The sequence below is a fragment of the Camelus ferus genome, chromosome 3, assembly GCF_009834535.1.
Source record: "Camelus ferus isolate YT-003-E chromosome 3, BCGSAC_Cfer_1.0, whole genome shotgun sequence".
NCBI lineage: Eukaryota > Metazoa > Chordata > Mammalia > Artiodactyla > Camelidae > Camelus > Camelus ferus.
Window position 1 is genome coordinate 100,122,318 of NC_045698.1, and position 22,381 is coordinate 100,144,698.

Below are 22,381 nucleotides of genomic sequence, written 5' to 3' on the forward strand. Positions count from 1 at the left end.
TATGACAGATCAGAGCAGAGAGAGAGGAGCCAGCAGGAATAGGGAGGGGGCCGATTTCAAGGTCCAGATGAGAAGACAAAACCTGACCTCCAGGCAGTAGAAAAAGAAATGGAAGTGAGGAACAGACTGAAGATACAAGGTAGTGATAGAACAGATAGATCTTGGCACTGGCTGGATGCAGGAGGTAGAAGGAAGGGGGAAACTCAAGGATGACATGAACTTTCTTTCCCTTCTACTTCATTGCATACTTTTCTTTGGCCTTCATTCTGGAGTTTCCTATGAAGCTTGACTAGGCTTTTTCCTCTTGAGCTTCTTTTATATTTGCCACAACTCTTGGCTGCAAGCAGCAGAAACACAACCTTAAACTTGAAAAATAAAAAAGCCCTTCATAGCCTTAGGTACAAAGCAGCAGGAAACACTTGAACTAATGGAACAGGAAGTTTGTTTTTCTGTCCATTGTCATTGTCATTGTCATTGTCATGATCGTGTTGAACAGCAGGTGGCCATTTTTTACTCACCGGTGTGCTGGTGTGTTGATGAGCAAGGAGGCTTCAGGGGCCGTCAAGGACTATCCAGTTGGCTTTGGGAGCGGGGCCATTTTGCTCACTTGGGCTGGGCTGTTTTGCAAGGGATTGCCTTAGTCCTGAGGTGCCTCTGGTGCATGTGGGGAGGGAGCCTCAGTCCCATGAGCTGCAGTAACCCCTTCCTGGTGACCCCGTGGACTAGTAGCAGCAGTTGCTGCCGATGTTTGGGTGGGAGCTAACGTCCAGTGGTGTGCCATGGGAAGTGAGTGGCGATGTGAGGCATTTTGATAGTCTTGAGTTACACCACATAAGACACATCTGCTTCATCCTGTCTTATAGTAAGACCTGAACTAAGTCTTGCTCTTTCTCTCTGAAGCAAAGATTCCTGCAGAACTTGCCTTGACATTTAGAAGAATGAGATCCCCTTACCGGGAACTGAGAGATCTGGCGCACCTTTTCTGCCTGGTCGACGCATCAGTGCATTGTCCTCATTGCTTCAACGTGGGGATTGTTTTTGTTTTTGTTTTTTTTTTTAATTTCCATCTCTCTTTTATTCTTCTATTCACAAACTGTTCATCCGATCAATACTTACTGAGTTGCCTGCTGTATTCCCGTGACTGAACCTTTCTACATGTAATCCTGCAGGGCAAGAGCAAGGTCTTCACGTTTGTTGAGGAGCAGGTCATTGGGAAGAGCCATCAGATACATTTTTATTGGTTTCACCTTCCAAAGAGCCTCCCTAAGACAGCGCACGCGGTGCCGGTGGCCATGGAGAGGGCGCCCCGGAGGGAGTGGTGCCGGCTGAGAACGAAAGGCGACAGCCGCCGTTTCCCTTCCTTCCCTGGAGCCACGTTGTGCCGCTCGGCCTGAGGTGATGACTGGCCCGTTTCTGAGGGGAGAAGGAGGAACCAATCCCCCCCCCCCCATGCCCACATTCTGGCCTCTCAACTTCAGACACATCCTTTTACACTGGTTTTATCTCCAGAGGCTTAAGATTCAAATAGTTCATCCTTGCAAGGTTTCCCACGTGTGCCTGTGGCCCACCGTGACAAGAGAGGGCCTCCTGGATCCGGAAGTTCATGTCCATTTTGGGTTGGTTTTACCCAGACCAAGGGTGTCTTATTAGTAACTTCTCGTGGGCATTACTAAAAGCTCCTACATTTAGCCTGTTTAATAGGGTTTGCTGAGTGTTTCGAATGTGATGCTCTGCTCAGAAATCTGCCTGCCACTCAGTCCTGGGCAGCGCAGCTGCCTCCCGCTGTCTTGTGCTCGCAGTTTTGGAAAAGGATGTTTCCTGGGCATCCTGAAATGTCTCAAGCTGGTCGTGGTTTTCAGTGACTGCTATACTTGTATTAATTGGACGTTTGTAGAATTAGTTATGTTTAAATTGGGTAGGAATTCTGTTCTTACATAATGCTTGTGTTGCTGCCATTTTAATCACGGCTTAGCTTCTTTTGAGTTCTTTGTTAGTCGCCAAGCTTTTTTGTTTTTCCATTGGAAAGCGGGACTGGGTGGGGAAGTTGTATGAAGTTGTGGTTGAATACAGACTAGTCTGGAAGGCTCTGCCACTTGCTAGTTTTGTAACCTTTGGAAAGTTATTTAACCTACATGATGCTCTGAAGTAGAGGCAATGTTAGAACCCCATAGGCTTGAGGAGGAAATAAGATAATTCATGTAAATGCTGAGTATGATGCCTGGCACATAATTGGCAGTGAAAAAGTGATTGTGGTGAGTGGTTACTTTTATATTTAACTTTACTCAAAAAACAATTGAGAACCCATGGCTCTAAAAGTTGGCTTTGGATGATCCCATTTCCTTTAGTCCCTTAATTAGTTTCAGATGGTTAAATTACAATGCTAATGAGACCAATGTCACTCGATCCCTCAAACCACGTACCCATCCTTTGCCGTCTGTCCTGTGGGGGATACGTGTGGAGAGAAGGAAGGAGGAGGAGGGTGGTGATGGTGGCAAAAGGTCATCTTTATCAAATGCCTTGTGGGCCACAGAATTTGTAGTCTAGGCTCTGCATTAAATGTTTTATATCTAGTGCCTCAATTAATTTTCACAACAACTTCAAGAGGTAGGGAATATTAATATCCCTATTTGACAGGTGGTAAGACTGAGGTTTAGAGATGTGAAGCGATTGGATTGTATAGCCAATGACTGGTAGGTCTGGACTTTGAACCTGAGCAGCCAATGGGCAAAATCTGTCACTACTGACCCAGAGACAATTCAAAGAGGAAGTCCTAGTGATGGTGGATCCATTGTGTCATGCAGAGATGAGGGTCAGAATGATACCCAGTGGTGCAGAACCAGCTCGGGCAGTGTTTTGAGGTGTTGGCATGTAGTTCTGTTTTGTGTGTGTCCACACGGGCCCATCAGAGGAACAGCCAAGTGGGGGAGGGGTTTAAGTATTCCAGGCTCCTTGCAAGAGACCTCCGGGAATTACAAAACTTAGGTGTGAATTCAGTTGAACAGTTTCAAGTAAATTTGCTTGTAAACCAATTTCTCCAACACTTTCATTTTGCGCAGATTTTGATCCAAAGTGTGATGTGGCCAAGTGCTAACGCAGCTGTGGGTCAGAGGGAGAAGTCAGATTGCTTTGTCTACTTACTGCTTTATTTATGCCTTTAATTTGTAAGTTAAAAAGTTTTTTGCTTTCTGTGCTTTCTTGGTAAGGCCTGGGTAATGGTAAGAAAGGACACCCGTAGAAAAGTTCTGGGAACCCATATTACTGTGTAGTCTCTCTTAATTCTCGAGGGACATGTAAATTGAATTGGCTCAGCAGTGAACAGAATTGATTGCAAAATCACATTTTCATGCAGAGGGAGCACATGAAGGCTTTCCTCACCCTCCTTTGATTTAATTAAATTGTACTCCCGCTGGAGCTTCTGGGTGAGGACTCGTACGATTGTGGTGCCCTGTGATTTGTATCAAAGACCCACTTTTCCTGCCCTGGCGTTTATCTTCAGGATCGAGCCCTGTGGTTGAGAGATTATGAAGTGTTACTTCTGCATCAGGTGCCAGCTGGTCGCATGGGTTAGTGGTGAATGCTTCGGGCTGGAGTCAAAAGGCCATTCCGGGTTTCATTTTGTCTCTGACTCGGGGCAAATTCTTTCCTTCCAGTAACTCTCCTTCCCTCGCTGCCCACGGCATCTCAGCACCTTCATCGTCATCGTCATGTCTTGTGTATCGTGTGGTTAGTGGTTAAGAGCATGGGCTTTGGAGACAGACTGTCTGAGTTCCTGTCTGGGTTCTGCCCAGTTCCGGCTGCCTAACCTTGGGCAAGTGACCTACCCTCTCTAATGCCTCAGTTTTCTCATCTGTATGATGGGAACCATTAGGTCGGCATGAGGACTAAACATGATAATGCATCTAGAGTGCTCAGCCTGGTGTCTGACACATAATGAGGCTTTTGTCACCATCGTCTGCATTAATCTGTCATTGCTGTTGTAATGATTTCCTAATGAATCTCAGATGGACTCTGATAACATAAACATGTGTAATTTGTGTTCTCTAGAGGCATACATTTGAAAATAGATACTCATTGGCATGGATATTTAACAAATCCTCATATATGGAATTCAGCAGAAACTAGTACATCCCAGAATCAAAGTGCTGTATAAAGCCTGAGGGCTAAGAGACTTTAAAGCGGCCAGGTCTTAGAGCACTCTGACTAAGCAAGATGGATAGACTTTGGCTCAAGCTGGGTTGTTGAGTTGGTGTATTAACTGATTCACTCTTCCTAGGAGCTATAATTCAGGAATTGTCGAGTGACTCATGTCCCCTTGAACTGATCCTGGAGAGCTGGGTTCTGTCCTTTGAAGGCAGAGGTTCTTGCGAGGCTTACTTGAAAGCAGACAAACCTGAGCTAACTCTGCTAATCAGTCATAAGAAGCCAGTGCCAGAGGCCTTTTATTTTAGGAAATTGCCCTCGTCTCCGAACCTCAGTCTGACACTCGCAGGCAACTATGAAATTTAAAGGTTTCCCTGGAACAGATGGACCGTTTCTAAAGGGCGAGTGGCATGCCTTTTGCTTCTGCAGGAGTGGAAGGTGTTTACAAACCATAGACTACTGGTACGGCTTGGTAGGTGTGTGTGTTTGCCACTGCCCAGGAAAGTAAAAGACAACTGGAGCATTCCTGCAGCAGCAAGATAGACTACTACACTGCCTTCCAGCTCTGTGTCCTTGGACAAACTGTGTAAGCTCTCTGGGCCTCAGGTTCCACATCGGTAAAATGGGAATAACACTGGTACCCAACCCATAAGGTGGTTAAAAAGGTTTGATGATGTCATGGATGATACTGGGTCAGTGCAGAGTCAACAAAGCCATCTGGCCTGTGTGAGGGGGAGGCTGCTCCCTACCCTGGGCCTTCCGTGTTGGGCCGTGTAGTCACACAGTCCTGGCAGGCATGGTTTGTTAGCTTCTTCTTAAATTTATTCTCTTTGGCTCATTTACCCAAACTAGACAGAGATGAATGGCCTGGCCTCCGAGGAGCGAGTGGCACAGGTTCCTGGCATCTTTGGCTCATTGATCGTGCCTCCTTGAATTGGGGAATGCTTGGGTGTTCCAGGAAGGAGCCTCCCGGGCCCCAGGAAACATGAAAGGAAAGTAATTTTGTGCAAATTCCCCTCCTAATTAAGGAGAGCTGAAAGCCCTGCATTTTGCTGTTCCTTCTGGATTTTGCCGTTTAGAAATAGGAGCATGTTTCTCTGGGCTGGAGTGTTTGCATTTAATGGGAGGAATGAAGTGATCAGGGATGGCTAGAAAGCAGACTTGCCCAAATACGGTCTGTTCCCCTGCACTTCCCTTACCCACCTGTCCAAGCTGAGCACATGCCCTTCTCTGTGGGTCGCTGGTCCTGGCGACGCTACCCATTGCCCTCACAGGTCACCAGGCCCCGCGGGATTGCATCGCTGCTCCTCTGTCCCATCCGCATCCCTGCCCTTCTCTGCTGAGCACCGGTTGCCAATTGCACTGGCCTTCTTCCCTCCAAAAGACAACATCAGTTTTTTGACTTGTAATCACAAGAACTTTAAAGCATACGAAGTGATACCTTTTCATTCATCAGACTCTCTGCTGGAAATACAGCAACCCATTTTGTCCTCATCTTTCTGACCTTCAATAAGTGGCTATTCATCTTTGGTTTTCTTCAAGAAAAGAATAATATTAATAAAATGAGGTGATTTGGCAAATTATCTGTTTGATAATTCAAAGGCCTTGTGGCTAACTCCGGTTTACAGATGGGGCAGTAGAGGCTCAGAGAGGGTGGAGAGACTTACCCAAGGACTCAGAGCAACTGGGGAGCCAAGCTGGAATTACTGCCCACGCTGGACCAGCATCCCTTTCATATTTCATAGCAGGCGAAAATGCCTGTTAGGATTTCATGGTTCTCATTTCAAACATGCCTGGGGCTCTGTTCCTCTAGGGTTTTTTTTTTTTTTTTTTTAATTAAGGTACAGTCGATTACAATGTGTCCATTTCTGGTGTATAGCACAATGTCCCAGTCTTGCGTGTACATACAGATACCCTCTAGGAAGTTTAAATAAGATGTTCTCAACCATGATGGCTGTCAGAATCACTTGGAATATCCTTTTTTTTTTTTTTAAAGTTATGACCAACTTCACCCTATGCCTTTTCATGCCTGCAGACTCATAAGCACCAAGAGAAGATGTGTGCACTATGATTTCTCCTTAAAGCGGAGGCTTTATTATCTTATTTAATGATGTCGGCATATCAGGGCTTGGCAAACTGTGGCCCACAGGCCACATCTAGCTCGCCACCTGCTTTTTTGTAGCCCGTGATCTAAACACAGTATTTATAGATGAACATTGGAAGTTTATTTGATGATAAGAAATACTTTGAATTCTATTTAAGCTAAACATTGTCTTCCCTCTATAAAAGAAAAAAAACTTCTATTCTTCTGATTAGTAGACCTGTATTTCAGAAAATTATACTTCTTGGAAGAGATACTCCAAGTGATTCTGTTGGTTGAGAACCAACCCCCAGAAGAACTGAGCCAAGCATCTCTGAAAAGAGAGTCATGAAGCCCTAAGAGGGATTTTCCCCCACTAGGAATCTTACACCTATATTTTAAAAAATTACTGTATTTTGAATGTTTTTAGCAAAAAACTTGTGGAGATTTGTTTTCTCTTTTGTTTTTCAAGTACCTATATAATATCACTGATTTGACTTTTGCCTCCTGGCCCCCAAAGCCTAAAATATTTACCTTCCAGCACTCTACAGGAAAAAAATGACTGTTTTATGTTGGAGCATTTCCCCTTTTATGACTTCTATAAATCATTTAAGGGGTTTCTATTCTAAAAGTAATACATTCTCCTTATAACGTGAAATTCACAAAAGAATATAAAATAAAATGTGATTGGTCCCCTTCCTTCCCAGTGTTAGCACTTAACAGTTTGTAATGTATCTTTGTCCTGGCTTTGCCACCGACTGCCTGTGAGACCGTAGCTAACCCCTCTAGGCCTCGAATTCTCCATCTGTAAAACAGTGCTAAAAACAGAATTGTTGTGTGCGTAATTTGGGGTAATTCATGTGAATTGCTTAGCACGTTGCCTGGTGCACAGTTACTGCTTAATGATTTGTAACTAATTAAATTTTTTTCTCCTTTTTAGTTTGTATACACATAGAAGCTTGGGTTTTTAAAAAAGGAGGAATATGAAATTATTTTTTTTTAAATAAAGTTCCAGAGGTGATTCTGATGTACACACACTTGAGAACAGCTGAAGTAAATATCTGGAAGTAGGTAAATTCTAGAAGGGATTTATATTTGGGGGCCAGAAACTGCCTTCCATTGTCTAGCACAAACAAGGGAAAGCGGGAGGGTAACGGGTTTCTTCCGGGAACCTGTAGGATAGTATAAAATGCACGCATGCACACAGTGAATGTTATTTCTGTTTTCCAGGTCTACAACTCGAACAAAGACAGTCAGAGCGAAGGGAGTAAGTATGTTGCGTGGATACTTTTCTTCAGCTGGGGGTGAGGTTGGGCATGAGAAGTTGTTATTCCGGAAAAGAACCACCAGGAGGTGATGTGGGCATGTTGGGGCTGCCCTATTCCCCCAGTGCAGCTGCTTCTGCCCTGACTTACCAGGTCAGTGACTCCTGGTTGTTCAGTGAGCCTGAGTGGCGAGGCCAAGGCCGTGATGACATCTCGTGCTCCCTGACACTTCACACCGTACAAAGAATTTTTATGCACATTATCTCAGTTAATCCTATGTCGTCTTAAGAATGCAGCTCCAGACACCACTTAAAAGTCACTTAATCCAATAATACTCAGCTCCCCAAGAGCCCTGTCCTGTGGGAAGCCAGAATTGACTTTGCCTCCTACGCAGTCTCACTCACGAGCCTGGAGAGGCAAGAACCATCTTAGTGATCACTTAGTAACTGACTCTGTGTTCCTTGTTGCCTCTTTGGGGAGTTCAGTGTGGAGATGGTGAACTCTGTAATCATCTTCCTCTCTGATGGGAGGGACCCTGGGTAGCCGCTATGGAATATACAGCACGTCTCCCTGTGCTGGCTCTGAGCGCTCCAGTTAATCATGATTTCCAAGGGCACCTGTAACCTTGCAGAGACGATAGGATTAAAATGACACTGCTCTTGCTAGAGTGTTGGGACTGATTATCTCCTTGGTGCACAGGAGAAAAAACCAAATTCCTTCCAGGTTGCTACAAGAGTACAAAGGAAATCCTGTCCCCTTGCCTCAAATTTGCTTTGTGAAATCTACTTGAAAAAAAAATTCAAAGACAGCCCAACCGTGAATTCCAGAAGTGTCAGAAAAGCCAGTAAAACAGTGCCTCTGGACAAAAGGATGAGCTGTTTTGTCTGTGTGCGAAATCCATTATGGGACAGAGATTTTCCTCCTTCAATTCTTTCCAAAATACAGATTTTACCAAGCGTTTTATATAAAATATTAAGTAATTTGGAATGGTTGCTGTTGGAAGGTGAAGAGGCCTTTAGGAGAGGAAAATATGTTTCTGTGTTGTTTTTTTTTTTCTTCCTCTCAAAAACTGAACACGGGAAAATTTTTTCAAGTAAATATTCAAGGAAAGAGGTCATTATTCCCCTGACAGGTGGGGTTGTTTCAGAATGTCTGAAATCAATTCTGACAACTTGGGCTAAAATAACAGTAGCAAAGACAACAGCGATAATAATGAAGGCATATGGAAGACTGCAGGGTGAGGCAGGAAGAGCTGAAGAAACAAGACTTGAGAACAGACCAGTTCTGGAGACCTAGGAACCAATGAGAAAGGATCTTCTGGATAATACTTATAGGATAATAGAGCTGTTAAACTGTTTTTAGTCCTTGCCTCTCTTTTCTGAAGTTCCAGAAGTCTAGCTTCGGCCCATCTGCGGGAAAACAACACATCCTGATTGATAGTTTCAAGAGTATTCATAAAATGGGAGCAGAGTAGTTTACCAAACGGAGATCAGGGAACCCAGCAGGACCGGAGACGGTAGATGCCAGGCAGGCTAAAATAACAGATGCCCACGCCATGCCCCAATCCTGGGACACACTTCTATAATAAAGGAGCTGAGAACTACGGGGGACAAGATGCATATGAATGGAGACAGCCCCCCCAACCCCGATCAGAAGTTTGCCTGTAACCTTTGACCTTACAAACCCGCTTCTCTCTCCTTGAGATGAGTGCCAATCAATTTGAAAGACAACCATGATGCTACTGGGGGACATGCTGGCTGATTTTACCATTCTTTGAGGCCTTTGTGGAATATGTATTGAAAGCCTTTAAAAAGTAAATATCTTTTGACCCTGCAATTTATGCTAAAGAACATACTGGAGTGCAAAGATATTTCTGTAACGAGTAGTTCATTGAAGCCTTGATAATAATAGCAAAGAACTGGAGCCAATCTAAATGTTCAATAGGAAACTGACTAAAGATACCGTAAAGTACTATGTAGCCTTCAAAGAGAACAAGAGAGATCTTGGTGTATTTGCAAAAATGGCGCCCACAGTATTGTTCATTGAGTTTTTTTTTTAATTCAGGTTGTGGAACCATGTATTTGTTAAAATATGTTATTTGACTCATCTATATATATATTGATAGAAAACAGTCTGGAAATATATTTATCATCAAAGTCTTAATCAGGTTGGAGGGTAGGTTACTAGAAGACACTGACCTTCTACTTTAAATACTTGTCTAGACTTTGCATTGTCAACAAGGAGTCTATATTTTACAATAACAGCTATTAATAGATAGCATTTATTGGCCACTTACTGTGTTTCGGGATGTTTTATGCACGTTAGTTTACTTAATACTTGCAGTGCTGTGTGAGGTAGGGGCTTTTGACCTACTTTGTAGATTAGGAAATTGAAGTTGATAAACTCGGGGGACATGATTTAATCTGAGTTCTGTGTAACATCTCTACGGTTAACCACGAGGATATTCCACATCCCTAGGAAAAGAACAATACAGAAAGATCCATTTTGGGAGACAGAGACACCTGCAACATTTTGCCTTTGGCATCCTGTTACTCACAGGGCACAGAGAGTTGGCTGCCTCAAATCTTTAATGATTCTTCAATTGCTTATCCTTTCATTTAGGAAGTGGGAAAGAAAAAGATGGGTTGAACATGTTGGCCACTTTTCCAGGAGTACTTTGGATAGAAATCATTTTCCTAGAGTTATTATTCTAAAAGATGTTCTGTTCACTTATTTCCGAGCCGGCAAAACCAGAGTAATGCTCTGGGTTGGTGTTTGCTCCCCTCCTTTGGCATTAGGACCCGCTTTTCTCAGCACACAAGCCTTAGCTTGCTTCCCCTCCCCTCTGACGTGGGTTGTTCTCTTCCTATTCCTGGTGGCAGTGATTTGCGGTTTCACCGCACACCCACCCATAGCACTTGTCCGCCACAGGTGGCGCTATTGCCCAGCGTCTAATTGTTCTGCAACTGTTTATAGGGCAGTCGAAACTCTTTTAAAGGTAAGAAATCAGTCTGATACGAACTTAAGAGTGGGACATTGTGCTTTTCACCATTAATAGCCAAATTCCAAATGTCTAGCATTTTCCTTTCTAGAAACCATTTTGGTGGGAATTTGAATGCCAACATGTTATCGCAGACCCAGAACGTTTTGAAGGGATGGGTCACAAAAGGGGATTCCTTTAGGGACACTTCTGAATTTGTTACTTTTATCTTAAAATTTTGGGGCATACAGTGCCTGTGGGGTGTAGGACAGGGCCATGAATAATGTCTGGCACTGCTGCTATTTTCCAGATGGGCCAGTTGCCAGGGAAAGGACGGTGGCAGGTAAATACATGCACATTTTGCAGAGCCATTACCCCCCTCCTTTCTTCTCTGGTCTCTATCTGGACCTCAGGCACCGAGAGTGAATTAATCCTACTCCTCAGCTCGTGGTACATGATCATCACAGGTCCCTCCCTTCCTTCCTTCCTTCATTCATTTATTCACTCATTCCCTTTTAATTCTTTTCCCAACTCCTGTTCCTGTCTTCTGCTACAGACTGCCATTCTAATGTGTGCTCTTACAGTATATTCTTGGGCAATGTGTATCTTTTATCTACCTGTGTGTTAAAGTTATATAAATGGTTATATGTCTTGCTCTGTTTCCTCCTGTGCTCCCCCAGCATCATATTAGGAGCCGCCCACTTTCCCTTGTCTGTTTCCATACTGTGGTGTCTGTCTGCTGCTCACTCCATGGAGTGTAAGCCTGGGTGGAGATGCTCTCCAGCTCTGTGTGCCTCCATCTCCTCCTCACCACTAACAAGACCCCAGTGAACATCTTTGTGCATGTTCCTTTGTGTGAGAGTTTCCTTGGGTTTTCCTCTGGAGGGGAATTGCTGGTCAGTCAGAGGGTGTTTGGTCTCTTCGTTTGAGGGAGGGCTCTCATGTTGTGGCATAGAGTGGTCCATCCCCAGTCCCCCTAACCCAACAGGAGGCTGTCTCCATTCCTGTGAACTCTTGCCATTATTCAGCTTCCTAATTTTTGCCAATCTAAGTGGTATAAAATGGTAGCTCATCGTTGGCTTAATTTGCATTTCTCTGATAATGAGTTTGAGCATCTCTTCATGTGCCTGATTACTGGTTGCTCTCTTTTGGTTTTTGCCTGTTCTTATCCTTTGCCCATTTTTCTATTGCAGCTACCATTTCTTCTTGTTGTTTGTAAAGTTCCTTCTATATTCTAGATAGTCATTCCTTGTTAGTTGTGGATACTTTAAATACATCTTCCCCTTTTGCCATCAATTAATACTATACATGATGTGCTTCCTTGAGTGTGAAGCTTTTCTTTTTTATATATTCAATTTTTTTGGCCTTCTGGTTTATGATTTTCAGGTTGCGTTTTAAAGAAGGCCTTGCTGACCCATGTCACGAATATGTGCGCCCACATTTTCTTTCACGGACTTCATGATTTTTGTCTTTCACATTTAGGTTTCTACTCTCCCGTTGTATATGATACTTCATGAAGATTCATTTTTATTTTTATCCCCATGAAAAGCCAGCTTTTCCAACAATAACTACCAAATTATCCCTTCTCTCCCTCTTTGACTCATGAGATCCACTTTATTGTGTATTAGATTTGCACGTCTGAGCTCTGTCTCTGAGCTCTTTATTTCTTTGGTCCGTCTGTTCTTGTTCTAAAACCGCTGGTTTTAATATGATGACTTTGAGGCAAGTCTTAATATCTGGTAGGTTAAGTCCTCTCTCTTTACTCCCTTTTTTTTTAAGGGTTGACTTAGCTGCTGGTAGACCTTTATCCTTCTATATAAATTCTAGCGTTAAGTTTGACAAATTGTTCAAAAACTAAAAATTTTCGTTTAGGACTGCATGGAATTGTACAGCTGAATTTGCAGAAAATTGATGCTCTGATAAAACTAAGTCACCTCTTCCAAGAGCTTTGAGTGTCTTCCCACGTAATCAGACCTTTATTAGAGCGTTAGTTTTCTGCCTAGCAGCCTTGTGTATTCTCAGTTATGTTAATCCTTAAATACTAAATTCACAGGCCAGCCGGCTACTTTTGGCAGTCCTCTGGGCCTCTCAGCATGGATCCTGCTGCCGTCAGGAACCTTCCCTGGGTCTATTCCTGGAATGTCAGGAATATACGTCCATGACGCTGTTTTCTCTAGTTGGTTAAATGCTTGCCCAGTAGAAGATGGATGAGGAAAGATAGGAATAAGGATACTGAGAAGGAAGTGTGGTTTGTTGTTCCCTGTGTGGCTTCGCTAGGGAGTGATCACACCCCAGTGTCAGTCATCCAGACAGCAGCTGAGCGCCATTGCTTTTCTCCCTTTATTATTACAGAGAACAGGACCCTGCCCAGGGCAGGAGCGCCTCCTCAACCCATCTGACCCTTTGCCACCTTCCTGCATGTCTCCTGGGTCTGTGTCCCGTTGCTTGCCTTATGTTTGACTGAAGTTGTAAGATTTACTCCCCAAAGGCTCTGTGAGGATTGGTTCGTGCTCCTTTGAAACGAGCCCAGATCAGATGCTAGAGGGGAGCCGGGCAGGGGCCTGTTGTCAGCCCAGGCTGCTGGAGTCCTGGAGTCCCACCTGCGGGACAGCTGGAAAGCCGGGGACTTGTCAGAGAGCATACACAGCCCAGCACAGGAGAGTCAGGGGAAGGCAGGCTCTTCTAATGTGAGCTGGGCTTCACCAGGTTTGAAGTTTTGAGTAATAAATGTCGCTGCCTACTTAGCTCTGAGATGATTAGAGAAATGCTGCTTTCTCACTGCTTCGCCAGCTGTTTGAGGATCGACAGACCGAGACAGAGGGCTGTCTCCGATTCTTGACTTCATAGGGCTGCTTTCCTGAATGTGAGTTTTAACTCGAATTCCTTAGCTCAGTCAGATCATTTCAAAGGAACGGGCCTGAGTTGCTCCAGACGTGCGTTCTCCTGAATTTCCGGCCCCAGCTGACTTTTCACAAGGACAGGGGTCTCTGCATCCCACTCTCGTTTTACATGTTCCTGTGTCTCTGACCTGAACCGTTCCCTAGACTTAACTGCAGGAGTCCAGACGTCCTGGAGCTCTTCATGAATTAATACCTCTCAAAGTTCTTAAGGGCCCTGGGGGACATGAGTAGTGAGGGGTAAGGACATCCATAAGCAGACCTTATGACTCTGCATTTGAGTATACGACATGCTGATGAAGTGGAGACTTTCGGGAGATGGTAGACACATGGCCCCTCGTACGCGTGTGGGTGTGTAATGTCCGTGCCCTCTGCCGATGCACCAGGGTCCGGACAGATGGGCTTCCGTCTAGGCTGGAAAGACTAGAAAAAAATAGAAACTTCCTCCTTCCCTTCTCCCCAGAATAAGGAAATCAGAATACTTTGTTGCTTCCCCGTCTTAATCCCTTCATTCCTTTCAGTTGGTTTTTAACCCCATCCTTTGACAAGAATCCTCTGTATTTGTGTAATGCTCACGAACCCGTGCAGTTGGCTAACATGTCATTCATACTGGAGACGGGCAGAGCGGTGATTGGAGAAAGATGGCAAAGTCAGAATCGGGATGTAGTTATCTGTATGGTGTAGGCATTGAATCCCTGAACCTCACTCCTAAGGAGGTTGACAAACTTGTATTTTTTTTTCAAACTTGTATTTTTGCTTATTATAAAAATAATAGGCGCTCATTGTGGAATATAAAGGAAATAAAGAAATGATCTTCAAAAATTTAGTATAATAATATCATCCCTGGAGATACTTCCTCTTTGCTTTTTTTCCCATGATGTCTTAGAAGTATTTAAAAACTTACAAGCATTTTTTCCAAATGATGAAAATTGTTTATAATTATTTGTAATGGTTGTTGAATATTATGTCCTAAGATTATATCCTAATTTGTCGAACCATTTCTAGAATTCTGTTTTTACGACCAGCATCAGGCTGAGCATCCTTGTGCACCATCAGTCTTAGTACGTATTTCGAGTTACTTCCTCTGGGCAGGTCCTGCGTGTGGACTGGGGAGAGCTGTTTCTGTGGAAGGGACAGTGTGAATGGTGTCGATTATCTGGTAGGCACACTGGCCGTGGAGCCATGGATCCATGCTGGGTGGACCTCTCTTAGCTTCTGTTTCCTTATCTGTAAAATGAGGATAAACCAGAACCCCTATCTCCTAGCCTTGCTGTGGGGATTTAAGTTCGGCAAGTGTAAGTGCCTTCTTGTCATCTGGTCCTGCCAATTACTCTCCTGTATGAGAGGAAGAGGGCTCACTGGGTTGGCAGAGCCGCTTTTTTAGGGGAGCAGGGGAGGAGAATGAGGGGCAGCAGCCAGCACCCCTGCTGTTTCCGTCCTGACACCCTGTGTTAGCTCATTGAATCCTCAGGGCTGCATTTCTCAAAGTGGGGTATGCGCACTGCTGGCTGGACCCGAGATCATTCTGGGTAGTAGCAGACAGACATTTCCAATTGCCATTTAGATTTATTTGAATGTGCGCTGGGGGAAAACCACAAGTAAATATAACCCCCTCTGGTTTTCTGAATGTTATTGTTTGGTACCAGAGCCAGCTTTTTCAGTAAAGGGCCAGATAGTAAACATTTTCGGTTTTGCAGTACTGTTTACCTCTGCTGTGGTGTGTGAAAGTTACAATGTGGAAACAAGTGGGGGTGGGTGTTTACTAATAAAACTTTATTTACAAACAGGCCGTGGTGAAATTGCCCCAAGGGCTGTAAGTTTGTTAACTCTTAAGTGTAATACAAGGCTGAGTTTTTAAATATTAGGCTATTCAAGACAGCATGAAGTTACGGCAGGGAGCGTGAGCTTGGTCCCTGAGTGGGTGACTTTTGCAGAAGTGCTTTTCAGAACGAGTGAGTTACCAGTTTGCGAGTGAGCAAACAGGCTTGAAGAAGTCAGGGCCCCAGAGCTGAGGAGTAGCAGAGCTGATGTTCAGACCAGTCTGCCTGACTGCCAGGGTCTTTTCCTCCAGCTATTCTTGATCTGCATGAAATCCTTGCTCCGCCCTGCTGTCCTGTCGGCATGTGGGCTGGACGGAGTTTGATCATCAGCCTCCAGCACCTAACCCGTCCGGCCCTTTGCCGTTGAGGGGCCGTTCCAGGTCCCTTCTTAGTGAGCCTTCTCCTGAAATCATCGGTGGCTCCTCGCACGTCAAGGATGATGCTGGGAGAGTGGGAATCACGTGTTCCAGTGACTCGAGCTTCCCACGTGCAGAACCGTAACGTGACCCACTCCTCTCCCGGGGACGTTTGGCAGCACAGCCAGACCTGCCCTATGTGTTGTTTCCGTTGCGTACACCCGTTCTTTTGGCAGTTTTTCAGACTCCCTGATGGTGCTGTGTCAAGGCTTTTTTATTTTATGAGGACAAGGTTGGGGACCAGGAGAGGAGCTGGGAAGGGCATCGTTACCTGTGCTCTGTTTACCCAGTGCCCTGCCTCCGCTTTCTCCACTCCCTTCGTCTCTGTGCCTCAGCTTCCCTTGATCTGAAAAACAGAAAAAGAGCTTTCGTCTTGAAGCTCGCAGGGGAAGGCTTGGCGGGATCACAGGGGTCATTGTTTGTAAAGGGTTCTGAAGCCTCCAGCCGTCACTCAGAGTCTGGCGGGCTTCCCAAAGCAGCGAAGGGCAGGAAGGAGGATTTATCTTCCTTTTGCTTCCGGTCACCTTCGGCCTTTTGCTGTGAGAACACCCACACTTGAGAGGCTGGAGAAGGCAGCCACTGGTAACCAATATCCCTGTAGGATCAGAGCCATCCAGTGGCTGCCAGGTCCCCACTGGTCAGTGGCTTATAAATAGAACATTTCCCCCTTTTAAACCCGAGAAGGATGAACGGCCTTAGTGGGCATGGCTGTCAGCTGAGTGCACCTTCCCCTCCCGCTTTGCTCCCGCGCCTGCCACGCCGGGGCTGATAGAAGCCAGGCGCGCGCTCCCTCCCTTGCCTGTGTTTCCTTCCCGCTGCCCCGGAAGCCCTCTTGGCCCTTTTTCTTTCTCCCTTCCCCTCCATGGCAGGTGTCCGTCGCCACCACTTTGGTCTCCTGAGCCGCAAATGGGTGAGATGGCCTCATTCCACTTCACTCAGGTGCTGACTTTCTGCTCCCCACTCTTCCTTATGAGCTGTGCGCAAGGCCTGGTGGGTTGCTGTGGTCCATGCAGAGTTCAGATGATACTTGGTTGAGCAGTGACACCCCAGCTTGAGCATAGTCCTGGCTGGGGACTAGCAAGAGAGGAAGAAAAAGGAACAGGCTGTCTTCTCAGAGATGCTGTTATTAGGGTTCCCATCCCTTTTGTTTGGTGAGCCCCTCCTCCATCCGCCAAGGACATGGCTGGCAGAGGTGCTTCTGGGACGTGCCTGGACAGTTGGAGCCTTTCTGCTTGTCCTAAATGACACTTCACAAATCCATCCTCTCTCTTAGCCAACTTTAGACTGGCATTTGCAGCCAGTGTGTGACTTTGCTGTGGCCTGACATCCCCCTTCCCGTCAGCAGTGTGGGCTCTGGACAGACAGCAGGCCTTGGCCTGGCAGGTGCAAGCTGCCCTTTGGCATCTCAACTTTGGGCTTCAGCCAAGTAACAGTGAGCAGGTTCACGGTGACATCTTTAACTCCTAAAGCTCAGTGCGAGGGGTTGTTGAGACAGAGAGGAAAAAAATTTCCCCACTGCCACCAAGTGCATGCTCTCGATTAATGATGAGCATTATCATTAATGATATTATTAATTATCATTAGCACATACCATGTAACGGGCAATGTGCCCAGTGTTTGACATACATTGTGTCATTTGATCCTTATAAGAACCATTTGAGATTGATGGTAGTGTTGACCCCATTTACAGATGAGAAAACTGAGGCTTCATTCTAAGTGCAAACTGGTTCCTCAAGATCATTCCTCTGCACCCTAATCAGTGCTCAGAGTGTGCGGCTCACATTCGGCATGTAAGATTTAGCCGAGGCTATCAAGTGCTGTTGGCCGCAGTTGGGGGAGTGTTGAGTAGTGACTGGGAACGCTGGCTCTAGAGTATTATTACCCACATGCACTGCAATCCCAGCCTGCGGGCTTCCTGGGTGTGTGACCTTGGGAAATTAATTTCCCCAGGCCTCAGTTTATTTACCTGTAAAATGAGGATAGTTTTTCTGCCCCCATCATTAGTTTGTTGAGAGGGTCAAATGGGATTAGAAAGGAAATTCTTAAGTCAGTGGGGCCTGGAACTCTTAAGCAGTCATTAAATGTTGCCCTCTGCTGTTATTGTCAGTAACACCATCATATCCACAACCAGAGGCTCTTTATAGAAAAACATGACGCTCTACAAGTTTCCTTTTGAGTTCCTCAGAGTGCCTTCACGGGTGTTGATTTATTTAATTTGCACTGCACCTGATCTTACAGATGAGGAAAAGGGTCAGAGAGGTGATCTGTGCCCACGTCGCCCAGCTTAATGGTGCCTCCAGGGCCAAATCTTAGGCCTCGGATTCTGAATGTCATCTCTTTCCCTGCCCTTTACCCTCTCAGAGTTGGTCGTGACCATAAGTTACCTAAACCATTCCTAGGGCAGATCAAGGTGGGAGGACATGTGGATAAAGGCAGGGAAGAGATCTCGATGGACAGAGGCAATTGGTTCTCTGCTTGAAACGCTTCCATTTTCGGAAAGCTGGCAGTGATCTCTTTTGGTTGAGAAATCAGTGCACAGCCACCCAGGCCTCAAGGCAGGAAGGAATTGAGGCCACTGGACGGCAGTTCATTCTCGGGATGTCCAGATTCCCGGGTAGGAGACAAATGGTCCTGATTAAGGTGGCTGGCATTACCGAGGCGTGTGTGAAGCCTTGCTCCTTCACTGCTGCCCTGATTTGGGATTTGAGGGTGGACTGGGCAATTGCAGATGTAAAAACTCACAAGGAAACACTCCTTCCTCCCAAGCTGCTCTGCAGTCCTCAGCCTGAACTGTGCAAAGAGCCCAGACACTGCCACTTGGGCTGCGTGAGTCTAGCTGAGAATCGGGACACTTTATAGCTCTCTTCAAGCCTCCCTTGACTCAGGCTGAGAGCTGGCAGGTTTATTCCAGGCCAGGTGGGGGCTTCATCTCTTTTCTTGCTCCCTGTTTTAATTTCTGTATGTCCCTTTCAGCTTATTTTCCTCTAGGTGTGTCCCCAGAAGCCATGAAGAAGAAGCTAGGTTCCTGTGTATATGGTTGGCTCGTGAAGAAAATTCTGTTGGGTAGTGTTCATGCTTAGAGTGTGGGAAGGGGGTGAATGAGACCCCTGTCAGTCCTGTGTGCCCTGTGCTTCCCATTGCAGAGTCCTGGAACCCTAGGAGGACCAGTGTTCAGCCAGCTTCTTCCCAGTGGAGGTTCCCAGCGTGTGGGGACTTCTTTACCTGTTGGTTTCTGGTGGTGTCTCTGCTGGTGAAAATGTGGGTTGCATTTGTTGCTTCATTCAGGAAATAGGTATTGAAGTGAGTGCAATGAACAGGGCAGGTCAAGTCCCTGCTCTCGTGGAGTTGTGCTGTTGAGAGGAGCAGACAGCGAGCAGCAAGCCAGTCAGCAAAGGGAAGCTTCCAGGAGAGAAGGACTATGGAGAAATAAGAGCAAAGGGACAGAGAGGAACAAGGGGAGGGGTGGCTGTTTTAGCTGTGGGGCAGAGAAGGCTTCTCTGAAGAGGCGACATCTGGGGAGAAATGTGAGCAAATGGAGGGAGTGAGCTGGCAGGGGAACCAGCACGTGCAGAGGCCCCTGAGGTGGGGGGCGAGGCATGAACTAGCTGTGATCAAGGTGTCTCAGGAGGGACCCTTGTGACTGGATGGGCAGAGGCCCGAGGGAGAGTGGTCAGGTGGGCTCGACCACATGAGACCATGATCAGGAGGTCGGCTTGTGTTCCCAGTGTCAGGAGAAGTCCCCTGGAGGGTTGTGATCAGGGGGGTGACCTGAGCCAGTGTGTATCTTTAAAAGATGACTCCAGCTGCAGTGGAGAATAAACTGTAGGGGGCAAAAGTAGAAATAGTCAAGAGGCTATTGGAACAGCCCAGGCAAAAGGTGACAGTGGCTTGGACCAAGATATTAGCAAGGGAGATGGTGAGAGGTAGTTGGATTCTAGACGTGTTTTTAAGTTATTGCTGATGGGACTTGCTAATGGATTGGGTATGGGGTGTGAGAGAGAGCAAGGGATCAGAGATGACTGTACTGAAATAGGACTTCCTGCCGGTAGAATGTGGTACCCTCCCCTCCTGTCCTCTCAGCCAGGTTGAAGTCTAGGACCAGTTAGGACAGCAGCTCCCAAATGATTCATGATTATTATACATACACATATAACACCTGTATTAGTATTTACTTACTATTTTTTAAAAAATCACTTCATTCTTTTTAAACTAAATTTATTTTAAAATATACATCATGCTATATGTGATAAACCAGTAAATTTCTAATACTGACTAAAATAAGTGTACAACTACTACAAATATTTATTTGTGAACTACTTGGAATCATTTTCTGTCCCCCAGTGACACGAACCAACATTACATATTGAAATACATAACACTACTGAATCATTACCATCAGATCGGGAATGTGGAATAGATACCGGCCACTAATTGACAGTCAGTAATCATTTCTATTTGTCTTCAGTGGTAATAGTTGTAATTACTTGGTGTATAATCCAGTGTTATTCCACGTGTGATTCTTACACCTCCTGAGACAACCTCTGGAGGGCACCCAGAATCTACATTCCAACAAGCATGCCCCTGCATCTGTGGTCCACAAGATTTGGGAACTGCTCCTGGAGTAGAAAGGGCATGTACCATAAAATGGGACCCCAGTCCTGATCCTTTTCTGACTAGTCATGTGAACTTCAGCAGAAGAGCAGGGAATAGAAGAAGATGAGGTCTGGAGTCAGCCCGAGTCAGAATCCTGCTTCCACCGCTCACTCACACGATAGTCCTGCACAAAATCCTTAACCTTGTTTGAACCAAGGTTTCCTCCCTGCAACATAGGGACAGTGATGATGATGGTGGTGGTGGTGATGATGGTGGTGGTGATGATGATGATGGTGATGATGGTGGTGGTGATGATGATGATGGTGGTGGTGATGGTGGTGGTGATGATGATGGGGATGATGATGATGATGAAGATGGTGGTGATGATAAGATGTATTTAAGTGCTTAGCCCAGAACAACACCATCTGCTCAGTAAGTGTTAGCTGCTGTTGTCATCATTGTTGATACCACTTAACATCGTGAGCCTGGCTTTTCTCATTATAAAAGCTTAATTGGGAAAATCAAATAAGCTCTAATTTATTAATTTATTCTCTAAACGGTAATGTATTATCCTTCACTATAGTCATCAGTGTGGAAACACAGCAAGAAGTTATTAGTAAGAATAGTAACAATATCCACCCCATGGGATTATTGCAAAGTTAACACAAACTTGGGTATGAAGAGTATTTCATCAACTGGAAAATTTGATTCAAATCTTAGGATGTAGTCCCACCATCCTAATATTGTAATCCTGGTAGTGACCATTTATTGAATATTGAATAAGTTTCATTTGCTCCACATTTCCTTTGACCCTTGAAAAGCTTAGATTAGCCCCACTACACAGATGAGGAAGAGGAAGCACCTAACGTAAGATCATATCCAGCTAGAGACAGTGTTCTCAGCCAAGCCTGTCTGGCTGTAAAGCTCATTATTATCTTTCCAGTCCATACCACTTCTGTCTGTGTGACTTTATGTAACATTAAAGGTGATCATCATATTCCTTGAACACCTATCAGCCGGGAGCAAACTGTAGGGCAGTTGGCAGTGGAGTGGGTTGGGGCATGGGGTTGGGGAGCTGATCTGGGATTAAAAACTGGCTGTGGGTAGTTCCCAAAGTGGAGAATTCACACCTTTCATGGGTCCTCCTGGAAGCTTTATGAGGACGGTTTCGCAGGGACCACAGCCAGGGAGCAACTCTGGGCTTCACAAAATGAGGAGAAAGAGTGTGCAACCCTTGGAGCATGTGAGCCAACTGGAAAGCTCTTCTCCAGATGGGATTTTGTGTTCAATTCAATGTGGGTGTTTTGCTTCATGGCTTTTAATGGTGCTGAAATTGATTAAACTCAGAATGAGCGAGGCAGGTCAGGCTTTAAAGAGCAAATCACACAGGGAAATTGAGTAAATTTCTGTGATGAGAACATGCCCCGGGAAGTGTCCATAAAATGGTGTCCCGCTTGCAGCAACCCCAGACAGCCTCTTGTGTCTGGCCAGGCTGGAAACGCGGCAGTAACTTCATTACCTCTCATTCTCTCGTTTTCATGCACACACCTAGCACTTCCAGCAAATTCCATGTCTCCCATAAAAAATTTGAGACATTTTTTTGGTCAAAGGGAAGTTGAATAAGTTTCCTGGAGAGAATTTTTCAGACTAGGAAAATAACCTGTTGAATCCAGCTTGAGGGAGGTGGGAGTCCCTTCTAATGTCCATGGAACTCAGTAGGGTGGCTCCTCTGCCTTGGAGAAGGAGAGGTCTGAGGTCTGTTAGAATTCCCAGGGTGCGTGTATGGGGTAACTTTGGGGTGTGTCCCAAAGTGTCATTTTTTCAGACTATCTGTCATCAGTCAACCCATGGTAAGGAAAGATCCCTTCTGTTCAAACTTGGTGCTGTGGCCTCTTCTTGCATCATTTCTGGGTTTTCTGAGTACTAAGAATTTGGAGTCAGGCCAGTGATTTTTCAGAAAGTGGGCTCCTGTGGGTGAGTGAGGTCTGTTGGGTAGCACGGAATTCTAGAGGAGAGTCCTTTTGTTTTCTAGGGTCTTCTCGACCCTCAGGCTTGTCTGACTGTTTAGATGGCCCAGTTAGTGTGATGTGAGAGTGCCAGCCAGCCCCTGGTTCAAGCCACACAGAGCACAGAGCTTGGAATGCCTCAGTGCGCAAACAAAGGATTTGAAAGTGTCCAGGAAACCTAACA

General features: G+C 45.5%; 1 protein-coding gene across 6 annotated transcripts in view; it reads left to right on the plus strand.

Annotated features, from left to right (window-relative positions):
- The window catches only part of ARHGAP26 (Rho GTPase activating protein 26), a 414,886-nt gene that overhangs the window by 210,383 nt on the left and 182,122 nt on the right, over positions 1–22,381 (plus strand). For all 6 annotated transcript variants that reach the window (XM_032476994.1, XM_032476996.1, XM_032476997.1 and 3 more), the window contains exon 12: positions 7,451–7,487. In XM_032476994.1, coding sequence (XP_032332885.1) covers positions 7,451–7,487 — 37 coding nt within the window. The remainder of the gene's footprint in view (positions 1–7,450; positions 7,488–22,381) is intronic.